Genomic DNA, 14,299 nt, shown 5'->3' with positions numbered 1-14,299 from the left:
CTCAGCCAGCCAAGCAAATTAAAAATTCTTTTGACTCTTTTTGTCTCAAAAGGTAACATTATTGCATATCTTCTCTCTCTGTCTCTTGTCTTTATGATCTTGAAATTAAAATCTCTCTTTCCCTCTCTCTGCCCCCATTCTATCAAATTCATTTTCTTTACCTATTGCTGTCTTCATGCACCAACCAATCTGAATTTTCTAATTTCTATAAATGGTGACTTCTTCCAGTTTAACTTTCATAATAGTGAGGTTATCTTCTTTGGAGAATGTAATATCCACAGCATTAACTGGATTCACTTTTTTACCTCCTCCCAAAACTGCACAGATTAAGAAAAAGTAAAAACAGAAATGCCATGATATTTTCTATCAACGACAAACAAATGGTTCACATGCTTAGCAAAATACCAAATAATCTTAACCACTCTTGAAACACTATTTCTTCATCAATCCTGTCAGGTGTGTTCTCCCTCCCTCCAGGAGATTGACTACCATGTGTCTCCACCATGTCCTATTCTGCACCTCTCTGCTGCATTCCTCATATGAGAGATAGGTCCAGTCTTCTATATTTTTCATCCACTCCAGTCTTTGTCTTCCTCTCTTTCCCTCAACAGTTCCTTCGAGAAGTGTCCTTTGTAGGCAGTTATGTCTTAGAATACGTCCAAAATATCTGACTTTTCACTTTTTAATTTCTTTCAACAGGCTCCTGTTGACGCCTGCCATCTTTAGTACCTCTTCATTTGTCTTTTTTTCTTTCCATGATAGTTTCATAATTCTTCGTAGCATCCACATTTCAAAGGCCTCCAGTTTTTTCACACTCAGATTGGAGAGTGTCCACGTCTCTACTCCATATAATAATGTAGACCATATGTAGCATTTGGAGATTCTTAGTCTTGTTTTCAGATTTAATTCTCTAGATGTTAGTAGATTTTTCATACTGTTGAAAGTTGACCTTGCGATTTCAATCCTTTTTCTAATTCATCTTCTGTCCTGCCATTCTCTGTGATCGAGTGTCTGAGGTATATGTATTTTTGCACCTGTTCTAATTTATTTCCTTTTATATAGATGCATATTTTTGGTATTTTCTTTTCTCTTAAAATTATCATGATTTTTGTCTTTTTAAAGTTGAAACTGAGGCCATACTGTTCGCTATACTTGAGGGTTTCATCTATAAGAGTTTTGAGGTCATGTTTGTTTTCAGCTAGAAGAACCGTGTCATCTGCATATCTTAGGTTATTAATATTTCTGCCCCTACAGTGATTCCTTTGAAGTTACTAATTATATTTAAATATTTCTTCTGTGTATAGGTTAAAGAGAATCGGAGAAAAGACACAGTCTTGTCTCACACCTTTCTGAACTGGGAATTCTTCTGAGGTCTCTCTATTTATTCTCAAAGATGCAGTCTGTTCCCAGTAAAGATTAGTTAATAGCCTAATGCCTTTTCCATCCATGCCTATTTTTGAAAGGATTTCAATTAATTGTTCATGTTGGACATTGTCGAATGCCTTTTTGTAATCTATGAAGCAGAGGTACACATCTTTTTGTTTTTCTAGATATCTTTCTATGATGGTTCTGACGTTGAAAATACCTTCTCTTGTACCTACATTTTCCTTGAAGCCACTTTGTGTATCATTTATTTCTGTTTATTTTTCTTTTATTTCTTTCAAGAATAACGTATAGGAGGACTTTTGATACTTGACTGATGAGGCTGATTGTCCTGAACTCTTCACATCTTGTAGCATTTTTGGGGAATTGGAAAGAAAATTGAGTGATTAATATCTTTGGGTAGAAATCCAGTCTCGTATATTTTATTGCATAATTTTGTTAGAAATTTCACTCCTCCTTCATTGCGAGCCCTCAACCATTCTGCCAAGATGTTATCTATTCCTGCAGCTTTATGGGGTTTTAGTTTTCTGACGGCATTTTCAACTTCACAGAGTAAAATGGATGGTCCTTCTAAATCAGTCTGTTCAGGAATATCATTTCTTTGTTGTTCATATAATTTCCTTGTGTATTCAATCCATCTTTCCATGATTTCTTTTTTTTATCCATTAGAATATGGTCTCTTGAGTCTCTAATGACACTTGCATGGTTTGCTGTATTTGTCCTGCTTGTCATTTCTCTGATCTTTTCATGCATTTCTCTGCTTCTGTGTCTTCTATCAAAGTTTTCTACATCAATACATTTATATTTAATCCATTCCTCTTTGGCTTTCCTGCATTCTTTTTTTTTCTTTATTCATGCTTTTATATTCAGGTTTCTTCTTTAACTTTTTTCTTTGTTCCATCAACGTCAGTATTTTTACAAAGGTTTATTCCTTTTCCTTTTTAATTGTGGAAGTGTATTTTTGGCTGCTTCATTGATGCTATTCTTGAATGTTTGCCAGTTCATGTTAATTTCATCAATTGGCATTCTATTTTCTGTGTGAGTTGTGGTGTCAGACTTGTTAAGGGATTTTGTGAATTCTTTTATAAAGCAGTCTTTAACTTCTTGGTTGTTAAGTGAGTCTGAATTATAAGTTTCTCTTATGAATGGTTGGCTTGGTATCTTAAGTTTTATTTTGATTTTTGAAATTACTGGGTTGTGGTCCAATCCTATGTCTGCTCCAGGATATGTTTTTGTTTGTGTTATTGCATTTTGGAATCTTTTGCTTATTATTATATAGTCAATTTGGTTTCTATAGATGTCCCCAGGGCTTGTCCAGGTATATAGTCTTCTGGAAGGATGTTTAAACAGTGTGTGTTGGCAATTATTAGGTCATTGGTTTCATAGAATTGAATTAATCTTTCACCTCTTTCATTTCTGATTCCAAGCCCTTGGTTTCCCATGCAAAATGAGATTTTTTCTGAGCCCACTTTTGCATTTAGGTCACCCATCAGTATAATAACATCATCTGACTTAGCACTGGATATTGCAGTTTGGATGTCTTCATAAAATTGTTCCAACTCTTCGTCTAGGTGATCTTGGGTTGGTGCATATGCTTGGATAATATACAGGTTGAATGGTTGTGCAGTTATTTTGGTTGTTATGATTCTGTCATTTATGGGCCAATATTCCTGTAGAGATTTTGCAATTCTATTACTTAGGACAAGCGTTACTCCATTAAGGTGTAAGTCACTGCCAGAGTAGATTATAGTGTGATTTTTTCTTCTTATTATGCCTGAATCTGTACACCTCACTTCACTGATATCTGCAATATCAGCCTTCATCACTTCTAATTCCTGGAGTAGGTTTATTATTATTATTATTACGGGCAACTCCAGGGAGTCATTGGACTCATCGAGGGAGGCCCCAAATCATATTCATCACAACTATTCGACATTCATACAGTATCTATCATACCTCGCCTTAAACTCATTCACTGTCACAGCATCCACCACAGACTCAGGGAGCGCATTCCACTCATTCACTACTCTAAAAGTAAAGAACCCAGCTCTAACACCTTTACTAACCACACTTTTGCCCAGTTTCCATGGATGTCCCCTAGTCCTCCCACAACCAGCCCTGTTCTCAAAAATATCTTCTGAATTAATTTTATAGAAACCCTTCAGTAATTTGAATGTCTCAATCATATCTCCCCTCCTCCGCCTATCAACCAATTTTTGCAACCCACAAATCCTCAACCTGTTCTCATACGGTTCATTCCACAGACCTGCTATCATCTTGGTCACTCGCCTCTGGATCCTCTCCACCTCCTCCCCATCAAGAAGAAACCTAGGTGACCAAATCTGAGCACAGTAGTCTAGATGGGGTCTTATCAAGGCTCGATACAGAGGAACAATAACCTGTTTGTCTCTGCTTGTCATCATTTTCTTCAGCAACCAAGTGATTTGATGAGCTGTTTTGGTCACTTTTGCAATGTGTCCCCTAAATTTCAATTCCTTATCTACCAACACTCCTAAATCTCTTGCCTCATCAATTTCCTGGAGCACGGTTCCACCAATGCAGTAAACTGCCGCCAATCTTTTCACCCCAAAATGCATAACCTTACATTTTCCCACATTAAACTGACATCCATTCTCCTTAGCCCAGACCTCCAATCTATGCAAATCATCCTGCAAAATTTTGACGTCATCTGCATTCACTATTGCCCTACCCAACTTCGCATCATCCGCAAACAAATGAACTGTTCCTCTCAGATCATTTCCTATATCATTTATGAACAAATTAAACAGCAGTGGTCCAAGAACAGATCCTTGTGGCACACCACTAGTCACAGGCCGTCTTGTGGACTCTACTCCCGAGTAAACCACTTTGCCTGCCTCATAGAGTGTTCTGACGTTCCATGTTACTATTTTCAAGAGATTGCTCCTGGTTTTCAGACAAGGTCTTCATCAATAGTGGCTTTTTTAAAATATTCAGTGGATATGCTCATGGAAGAACCCTCACACAGCCACTCTCATCCACATGTTTGTCATTATAAGAATGGCAAGTGAGATGATCTTTGTGATTTCTCTGCATCATTTCCTAGGTTGGATTACTGTTTTTAAACTTATAATTCAAATTAATGTTAAGCACTTAATGGAATAAAAAAAAAGCACAAGGAATAGTTGAATGCTTCTGATGTTTGGTGTGTCACAAATCTCTTCAAGTCAATAACAGAAAGATAGGGTGGGGGGGGTGAAAAACCTTCATTCTCTCCCATAATATCACAATTATTTACAATTAAATTTTTGATAAATGACTTACAATGGATAGAATTTTTAATGATAAAAAAATATGGACAGAGAGAAGAACAAGAGAATTTGCTGCCTGGATAATCTATGAGAGGAAGAACCAGCAGCCTCTACTACTGATCCAAAAGGATTATTTAAGTTTGTGGATTACTCTTCATTAAAGCCTCCTTGAATGATACCTTAACATGTCCAAAAAATGGTCCCATGCCCCCCAAGACATCATGGATCCCCCATCATTCATGCAGGTTACTTCTCTAAGAAGAAAACATACAGAGAGTAATGTAATGAATGGTTTTCTTTTCTAGCCAATTTTAATATCTGAAACATGTGACACAGCTCCCACTTAAACATTCTATCTGACTAAAATATATTAATGTATTATTTCTCAACTTCCCTTAGGGCCTAGACATATTCCTCATCTATCTCAACCGTCAATGTCCAAGAATCTCTTTCACCATGAAAATGAGATTAGCAATGAACATGTGGGAAGGCTTATGTGTTCATTGTACATGTTGATTAATTTTAACGGTAGAGATGAGAACATGGATTGATAAAAAAATAACTATTTATTAACTTATTGCTGATATTTCACTGGTATTCTATCCAGCATCTTCAGAGCACAAAACCAGTTTGTCACAGTATGCAAGACGACAACAATTCAGTATAACAAATGGGGCTAGTTTGAACAATTGTAACGTACAACACAAACATTAAAATCCTAATTAAGCGCCATCTATTTTGAGGGGGGGGGGAATAAAAAGAGAAAGCCGGTATTAATTTGGTCTTAAGATGACTGTCTTCCAAATCTTTGGCAAATTTATACAGCGATACTTGTTGAGATTTGAAGTATGTTTCAAGGCTTCTGTTGATTCCAAGAAAAACCTCTCTGACTTATAAAAGCTTCTATGCAGCACTTTTGCTTTCTTCCAATTGATCCTGTGCGCAGGAGTATCTAAAGCATAGTCATGGCCCAGACACATTGGATACATTCTTAGCACATTTAAATAGCCAACACCCAAAAATCCACTTTACAATGGAACTGGAAGCTAATGATTGTCTGGCCTTCCTGGATACATTAATCGCACATCTTCCATTATCATTCTCGATTTATAGAAAAGCCACACATACAGGAAGATATTTACAGAAACAATCACACCACCCATCTCAACAATATGGTATCGTAAAAACACTAAACCACAGAGCTAGAGCAATTTGTTCCAATGACATTGCTCTCACTGCTGAAATCACTCACTCACATTACACCTTCTTGGCCAATGGCTATAAGCCCCATAAGATAGACAAAATATTAAATGCTCCCCAGAAATCCCCCCCCACTGTCTACCACAGAAGACTACAACAAAACTGTCACCATTCCATATATTAAAGGCACATCTGAAAAGATATCTAGAGTGCTTAATAAACATTAACTACGCACTGTATTTAAACTATATGTGAAATTGGCAACTCTCATCCATTCACCCAAGGACAGAATCTCTCCTTTATCACATCCAGGAGTCTGCGAAGCCCCCTGTTCGTGTGATCGAGCCTACTGTGGACATCTGCCTCAGTGAACATAAAAAATACATCCAGCACTACTGCTATAGCAAGTCAGGTCTAGCAGACTATGCTTTAGATACTTCTGCACACAGGATCAATTGGAAGAAAGCAAAAGTGCTGCACAGAAGCTTTTATAAGTCAGAGAGGTTTTTCTTGGAATCAACAGAAGCCTTGAAACATACTCCAAACCTCAACAAGTATGGCTGTATAAATTTGCCGAAGATTTGGAAGACAGTCATCTTAAGACCAAATTAATACCTGCTTTCTCTTTTTATTTCCCCCCCTCTAAATAGATGGCGCTTAATTAGTATTTTAATGTTTGTGTTGTACGTTACAATTGTTCAAACTAGTCCCATTGTTGTCTTGCGTACTGTGACAAACTGGTTTTGTGTTCGAAGATGCTGGATAGAATACCAGTGAAATATCAGCAATAAGTTAATAGTTTCTTTTTTTTTTTTTTTATCAGTCCATGTATAGTCCATCTATACCATTAAAATTAATAAACGAGATTAGCTTAACCTAGATGTGTTAAGAAGCTAAACCTAGATGTGTTGAGGTATCTAGATTTGGAAGACAGTCATCTTAAGACCAAATTAATACCTGCTTTCTCTTTTTATTTCCCCCCCTCTAAATAGATGGCGCTTAATTAGTATTTTAATGTTTGTGTTGTACGTTACAATTGTTCAAACTAGTCCCATTGTTGTCTTGCGTACTGTGACAAACTGGTTTTGTGTTCGAAGATGCTGGATAGAATACCAGTGAAATATCAGCAATAAGTTAATAGTTTCTTTTTTTTTTTTTTATCAGTCCATGTATAGTCCATCTATACCATTAAAATTAATACACGAGATTAGCTTAACCTAGATGTGTTAAGAAGCTAAACCTAGATGTGTTGAGGTATCTAGAAAGGTTTAACCCTTCTAGATACCTCAACACATCTTTCCAACGGTAACCTTTCTTTTACAGTACACAAAAAACTTACTCATACAGAAAGATATATTTAAAACACCTTTCCATCATCTCTCCCCAGCAATATGGAATTATTAATATGAGAACCATCAATCACTTCCAATGAGGCATTCCTCACAGATGAACTTATGTCACACCTTATCTAACAACTGCAATTGCATCTCCCATAATTAGCAAAATACTTAATTCTCTCCAAATGGATGAGAGTAATAAAATCACTATTCTGTATATCCAAAAAAGAGAGAAAAAAAAATAAAACCTGGATCCATTCATGCATTTAGCCTATTATGGACAGACCAGAAGATCAGAAAACATCTGCTTGGAAGAACTAATATACTTTAGGGTGAACAACCTCTCATATAGGGAATTACCATTAATACACAAACTGCTATCTCTCTAAGGGTAGCTCTAAACTAGCCTTCCCCCCCCCCCCCACACACACACCCAAAAAAAAAAGTGAGGGAGAGGTTCATAACTGCCAGTCATATTAGAGGAATAGAAAGGATAGGGCATCATCTGTGTATGAAAGTATTTAGAGAGATTATTATTATATTATCTCAAGACCCCCCCCCCATGGAGTCAAACTCATTGCAGGAAGTCTCTTTGTCATAAGCTCACCATACTGTGCCTTGAATACATTAAAATTCTCTGCAGACAACACCACACTCTCGGATAATGCATTCCAATCAATCACAACTCTCCAAGCAAAAAACCTGCTTCTTGCTCCCTTGATCATGCTCTCCTTATACAGCTTCCAGGGATGACCTCTCATTCTCCAACCATCTCCCACCATTTTATGAAAAATTTCAACATTAATCCAATAACAACCATTACCAACTTGTACATCTCTATCATACCAACCCTCTTCTTCCTATCCACTAAACTGCAAATTACATCTTCTGAACTTTTCTTCATACTCTACATTCCAGAGACAAGAAACTACCTTAGTCAAGTTCTGTAAAGTGATTTTTTTTATTAAATAAAAAATATTTGATTTTGTCTAGTCTGCATCTACTCCCCTTTTGGTGAGAGGTTTAGTTGAGTCCTGTGTGTGTATGTGTATTATTATTATTGTCAACACACTCCCATTGAGTCAAAGAGACTCATCGTGGGAGGTTCCACTCTCACATGCACAGCTCATCGTACCTCAACTTTAATGCATTCAGTGTCTCTGCACTCACCACACTCTCAGGCAATGCATTCCAATCACTCACCACTCTCCATACACACACACACTTACAAAATTAAATTTTTAATGACAATTTTCCATATTCATGGCATAGAAAGTTCATCGAGGGTGAGATTTTTAAGATGAAAAATTTCAGTACTTTCTTCAAAAAGATTATTATTAACATCTGACCTCCATGGAATTAGCCTCATCGTGGGAAGTACACACTAGTGCACACAATGCTCATCCAACAGTGCTTATTTAACATGTCTACATTTGCAACTACCGGTGGTGGTGGTAGATGATGTTGGTGTAGTTGCAGTTAGTTGTAGTTGGTGGAGAGTTGTAGAGCAGGTGCCCTCCCTCGATGAGTCTTTGGACTCCCTGGAGGTATCACGCAATAATAATTTCTTTTTGTACAAATGGGAGAAAAAGAATTCATAATTTACTCTATAATTCTTAAGTTGTAGCCATTTCGGGAACGTTTTCTTGTTGAAAAGAATACTGAAGGGCAGATTATATGGGCTCTTGATAGTACTGATTTGATAATACTGTATATCTGCTATGGACTGCACGATGATGATGATGTTCTGATAGATATAACAGCCATAGAAAGTAGATGTGCAGTAGACACAATTAGTGAATGAATCATTTTCTTCTAAATTTATAAAGACATTCAGAAAAATGAAGTTTTGCTCGAGTCTATTTCCAAGGTGAGTCTGATCCTGGGGTATTAATTCATCATCCAAACATCTAACCAAAAATATAGGAAATTATCATTAAAAATTGTTTTTCTTAATTTTTTTTTTCAATCTGTGGGTGTGTCTATATATACATATATAGGATCCTAACAGTACAAGAGCATTTAATTTAGCACTCTCATGACTAATTTTTACCTTTAATTAAACTTCTGTACTATTAAAACGTGTTCTTATGCTGATGGATTTTACATGGTTATCACTCCAAAGTAACTATCTTATTTGTTTTTATATAATGAAACCTGTGGTGAATTTTCATCACTAAAAACACACATATTAACCACAGTAATGACTATTTAATTCACAAATATTTCATCCCAAGTATCTTGGGACATCATCAGTACAATAGTTCAAACAATACCGGAATAACATACAGTTAGGGCACATGATTACCATGGAATCTCAATATGTGTGCAGTATGCAGTAACGTGTTATGGAAGTAAATTAAATATAACTGGAAAAAAAAAAAAAAAAAAAAAAAAAATTATATATATATAAAAAGATTATTTTACACACACACACATATATATACATATATAAAGATTATTTTACACAATTTTTGTATGACAATTTCACATACTTTAGGAATAGTAAGAACGTTGTTGCAGTTTAAATTTGGTCTTTTGTTTCTTTTGTTTGAACTACTGTACTGATGATGTCCCAAGATACTTGGGATGAAATATTTACGAATTAAATAGTCAGATCAAATTTAAACCGCAACGACGTTCTTACTATTCCTAAAGTATGGGAAATTGTCATACAAAATTGTGTAAAATAACCTTTATATATATATATATATATTTTTTTTTTTCCCCAGTTATATTTAATTTACTTCTATAACAAGTTACTGCACACATTTTGAGATTCCATGGTATTCATGTGCCCTAACTATATGTTATTCCTAGTACTGTTTGAACTACTGTACTGATGATGTCCCAAGATACTTGGGATGAAATATTTACGAATTAAATAGTCAATACTATGATTAGTACGTGTGTTTTTATCTTATTTCAATCTAAACTTCCACCTCCTAATTATTTTAGGTGGACATTAGATTCTTGCCTTCCTTGAGAAAAAAATGTTATCACACATGCAAAGAAAAGTAACTATTCTTCTCTGAAATATGAACATTATCAAACTTTTCATAAAGCTACAGAATCTTTCAGCTCCCATTTCCCCAGGTGTACAATTAGAGATGTTATGAAAACCCAAATCATGATGCTAGAGAAATGCCACTAACTAGAATGATATTAAAATGAAAGAATTTACTTTGCAAAAACCACTTCAGCTGTACATAATTATTAATGACCACAAGACTAATATTCTTCTCTGTCTAGGCTGACTGGTATAGGGCAGCCTGACTTATAAAGTTGTTGCATAAGTCATTGTTTATTTTCATAGACAATTCTACATCTTCGAGAAATCCCAATTGCAAGAGCGAGATTTCTGACTTGTGCCCTTCAGAACAATTAGTTTGGGCAGTTCCCCATCTTTTTTATCAGCTTTCCTTTGTGATTTTTCTTCTGACTTATCAAACTATAAACTTGTAATTAATTTGGACTACTTCACTTGTAAGTGAAAATGGAAGGGTACTGTCCACTGCAGTTATTTAACATTATGGTGGGTTATCATTATCAGTAAGGGGGGGGGGGGAAACAAAAACTAAATAAATACAATAATTCATAAACATTGAGTGTAAATTCATTTTTTGAATGTGATTAGTTTATGAAACCAAAAAAAAAAAAAATTCATACAAAACATTTAATGAACATACGTATTTTAATTTATAAAAGGATTTTATTTACAAATGATACTCTGTCAACTATCATAACAATCAGCAATGTATTTCTGATAAGATCAGTCTTTATAACTCTGCAGAGACTTGGAAATAATAATACTCTATTCTGGGTGAGGTAAATCCCCCCCCCTTCTCTGCTGTAAATCTCTATAAATCTGTTAATCTTTCAACAAGGACCATAGTTAAACTGATGTACATATGCAAAAGATGTTTTGTTCCAACAAGAAAATAAGAGGAGCATCTTATGGGTGCAACTAATACACAAGTTCTTAAAATATTCATAAAATATACAAGTTCTTTGATCCTCATGCTCTTAATTAATAAGCATATATCTGTTATCTTGATTTTACTACTGACACTACTAGTGAATTTAATTTAGCAAAATTAAGCTCATTACAGTTGAAATACTAATAGTCCAGCATTCTCCAAATTCAGTAATTTATTTTTATTTTATGTATTTATTATTATTATTTTATTTATTTTTTTTACTGAAAGGCATCAACTTTAAACATTTCAAATCTGTCATTATGAAACTAGTCTATAATCTCATCTCAATTTGGGATATTTATTTACTGATGCTTTAACAGATGTCATTTCTAAAAATCTCTCAATTTATTTATCATTATGAAAGCAGTCCTTTTTCAACATATAATGGTTCTGCTCTATGTCTTATGTTTTCCTCACCACTTTAAGATTCCTTTTTTAAAATCAGTTTAGTTCACACTGTTTAATGGGAATCATCATTTTGAATTAATGATATACAAGCTTGAAATGTTGTCTCTAATCCTTTATGTATACTTCCTCTTCGATTTTGTGATTCGCTTCAAGTAATAAAAATCATTAGTAGAATATAACACTTTCCTTGGATAGCATTTATTAAGACTATTAATGTCATCACTTTTAATTTCTTCGCTTTATGTACACCCAAACAAACAGTGTGAAAATATTTGCATAAGATAATGCTGATGAAATACATAAAACTAAATTTTAAAAAACTCGAAAACAGTGTCTTGTCAATGCTCTTCAATGTGGAAAAACAGTCACTCTTAAGTGAAATAAGCAGTGACAAGCATGTTTCAACAAACTTGTATCATAGAGCTTTTCTCTTTGGCACTTCATTCCCAAACAACACCAGAATCTATAGATGAAAAGTTGTCCTTCACTCTGCTGGAACAATGCTGGATCAGCATTACCTTACATAAGTTACTATGACGTTGACAAGATATATGATAATTTCAAATAATGAATAAATAAAACTTTATAAATATACGTTTCATATTCTTATGAGTTCTAAAGAGTTACAAAACAAACTAAATTATGAAGTGAGAAACAGACAAGCAAAACAAAAATTAGCATGCACGTTAATTTATATTTCTAACATTACATTACATTATTCATTTTAACAGCAGAAATATAACTTTAAAACATAAACCCCCCTCACCTAATTTCGATCTCTTGAATTATGCCTCTGCCATCTGGCTTATCCAAATATCAACAACGTCACGTTCATACAACGACAAGCACTTTCCGCTAATCACTATTCAAGAACATGCCTTTTACCTAAATACACTTAATGACAACAAACTGAAAACGACAAAGCTTTTAAATTGTATACACAAGAAAAAATAGCTTTAACTATGAAATCCAAGAAATGTTTTTGAAACATAGAACATGACCTCGATGTTCAGCCAAACCAACAAATTGCCACCTCAAATCACTCGCATATATACGCTTATAAGAACGTTAAAACTTATAGCTTACTTTGCCAAAAAATGAAAGGCTTTATCTTACCTAGGACACGATGACGACATATAAACAACACGGACGTTACAATACAATCACAAACACACACATGGACAAGTCGAAATATTCGAAAAAACGCAATTCGGAAGAAAATAGAGAAAATACCGTAAGAGGAAACCGATAGAGGACGCAACAAGAGGATTATTGTCGTCACCAAGATTATTGTAATTGTTGTAGTTTCTCTTTCCTTTTGTTTTATTTATTTTTTTTAAACTAGGAATATGAAAAACTTATTTTTATGAATGGAAATCAAACAAATTCAAGAAGGACAGAGAAATGAGAGATAATTCGCAGGTTTTTTTGTTTGGAGAGTAATGAATGAGTGGAACAGGTTGCCACAGTCGGTTGTGGGTTCCATGACTGAATGAGTTCAAAGTATGGTAGATACTGCGCTAATGTTGAATAGTTCTTGACACGATGTTTAGGACTTCCCCCCCGGATTAGTCTGAGGACTCCTTGACAGCCCGTAATAATAATAATAATAAATGCAACTGCTGTTAGAAAGGCAATCTGCGAACATTTGCTATCGTCATGTTCAAAGATGGCCAGGATCAGTTACCAGATACTAGTTTCAAATAGTAATCACAACTTACTGTGACCACAGTTATCTGGGAAAAAAAAGGGGGGGGGGGAGTCAACTTAAGGAATGTTGATATCGTACTACTTGAGAATGCAAATTGATTTTGCAACCGATCTGATTTAGAACAAAACAATATTGCTTAGCCGTGTTCGTATGTAAATAATTACATGAATATGTAAATTGAAGTCAATTAACCTTCCGATAGTATAGCAATAGAATGAATACGAACCGTATTCGTTGATAGATTTATCCAAGACACCATTTGCATTAAAGCCTGCTGCATTAAACATGTATCCAGATGACTGAGAAATGAACGTTATATATGTAAGATGATTTCATATGTAAAGTACGAAACGTAGGATGTATGAAATGTAGAGTATGAAAAGAAATTGCCTATGCAGGCTAAAGGCCATTCAAACGAATTTTATCATTAAGCCACAAACAAAAGAAAGAAACAATGTGGAAGCATAATTTTACTGAATGCAGATGGTACACTAGTGTCAGAAGCTAATGAAATTGTTCCATTAATGAGTACCCACTTTGTTAAGATATATAAGACAGTTGAAGATGTCCTCCCGCGATGAGTCTTCGGACTCCTTGGAGGTATCAGGAATAATAATAATAATAATAATAATAATAATAATAATAATAATAATAATAATAATAATAATAATAATAATAATATCAACCAGGTGTATGCAACATCGTGCACAGTGCTACTGCTCCATTGGATGAAGAATTAGATGTGCATGAAATGCGATTGAACAGCTGTTGCATCACGTGGAGAAGAATTTGTCAATGAGGATAGATGGAATATGAGCACATATGCTAAAGGAATGTTCAACCGAATTGGCTAGGCATTTCTCATGTTTGCAAAACTGGAGTCTTCAGATAAGGAATGATGCTGGCCTAGTTGCCAAGTGGTTGCATATCCATTCTCCAGCTAAAAGGATGTGAGTCTGAATCCCGTCGTCGTCATGGATGTTTGTGATA

At 34.8% G+C, this 14,299-nt stretch overlaps 1 protein-coding gene across 4 annotated transcripts in view; it reads right to left on the bottom strand.

Moving 5' to 3' along the window:
• The window catches only part of LOC150104072 (CUGBP Elav-like family member 1), a 579,257-nt gene extending 566,420 nt beyond the window's left edge, over nt 1–12,837 (bottom strand). For 3 of the 4 annotated variants that reach the window (XM_090397270.1, XM_090397273.1, XM_090397272.1), the window contains exon 1: nt 12,715–12,837. In XM_090397270.1, coding sequence (XP_090253396.1) covers nt 12,715–12,734 — 20 coding nt within the window. In that variant the 5' untranslated portion in view covers nt 12,735–12,837. Of the gene's footprint in view, nt 1–12,364 lie in introns of all 4 variants that reach the window. The other variant, XM_090397271.1, reaches the window with a different exon arrangement.
• Nucleotides 12,838–14,299: the final 1,462 nt, after the last annotated feature.

The sequence above is a fragment of the Typopeltis vanoorti genome, chromosome 8, assembly GCF_054136105.1.
Source record: "Typopeltis vanoorti isolate ZY-2024b chromosome 8, IOZ_Tvanoo_1.0, whole genome shotgun sequence".
Classification (NCBI taxonomy): domain Eukaryota; kingdom Metazoa; phylum Arthropoda; class Arachnida; order Uropygi; family Thelyphonidae; genus Typopeltis; species Typopeltis vanoorti.
Note: the sequence above shows the minus strand (reverse complement) of the source record. Positions and strands in the feature narration are given on the sequence as shown.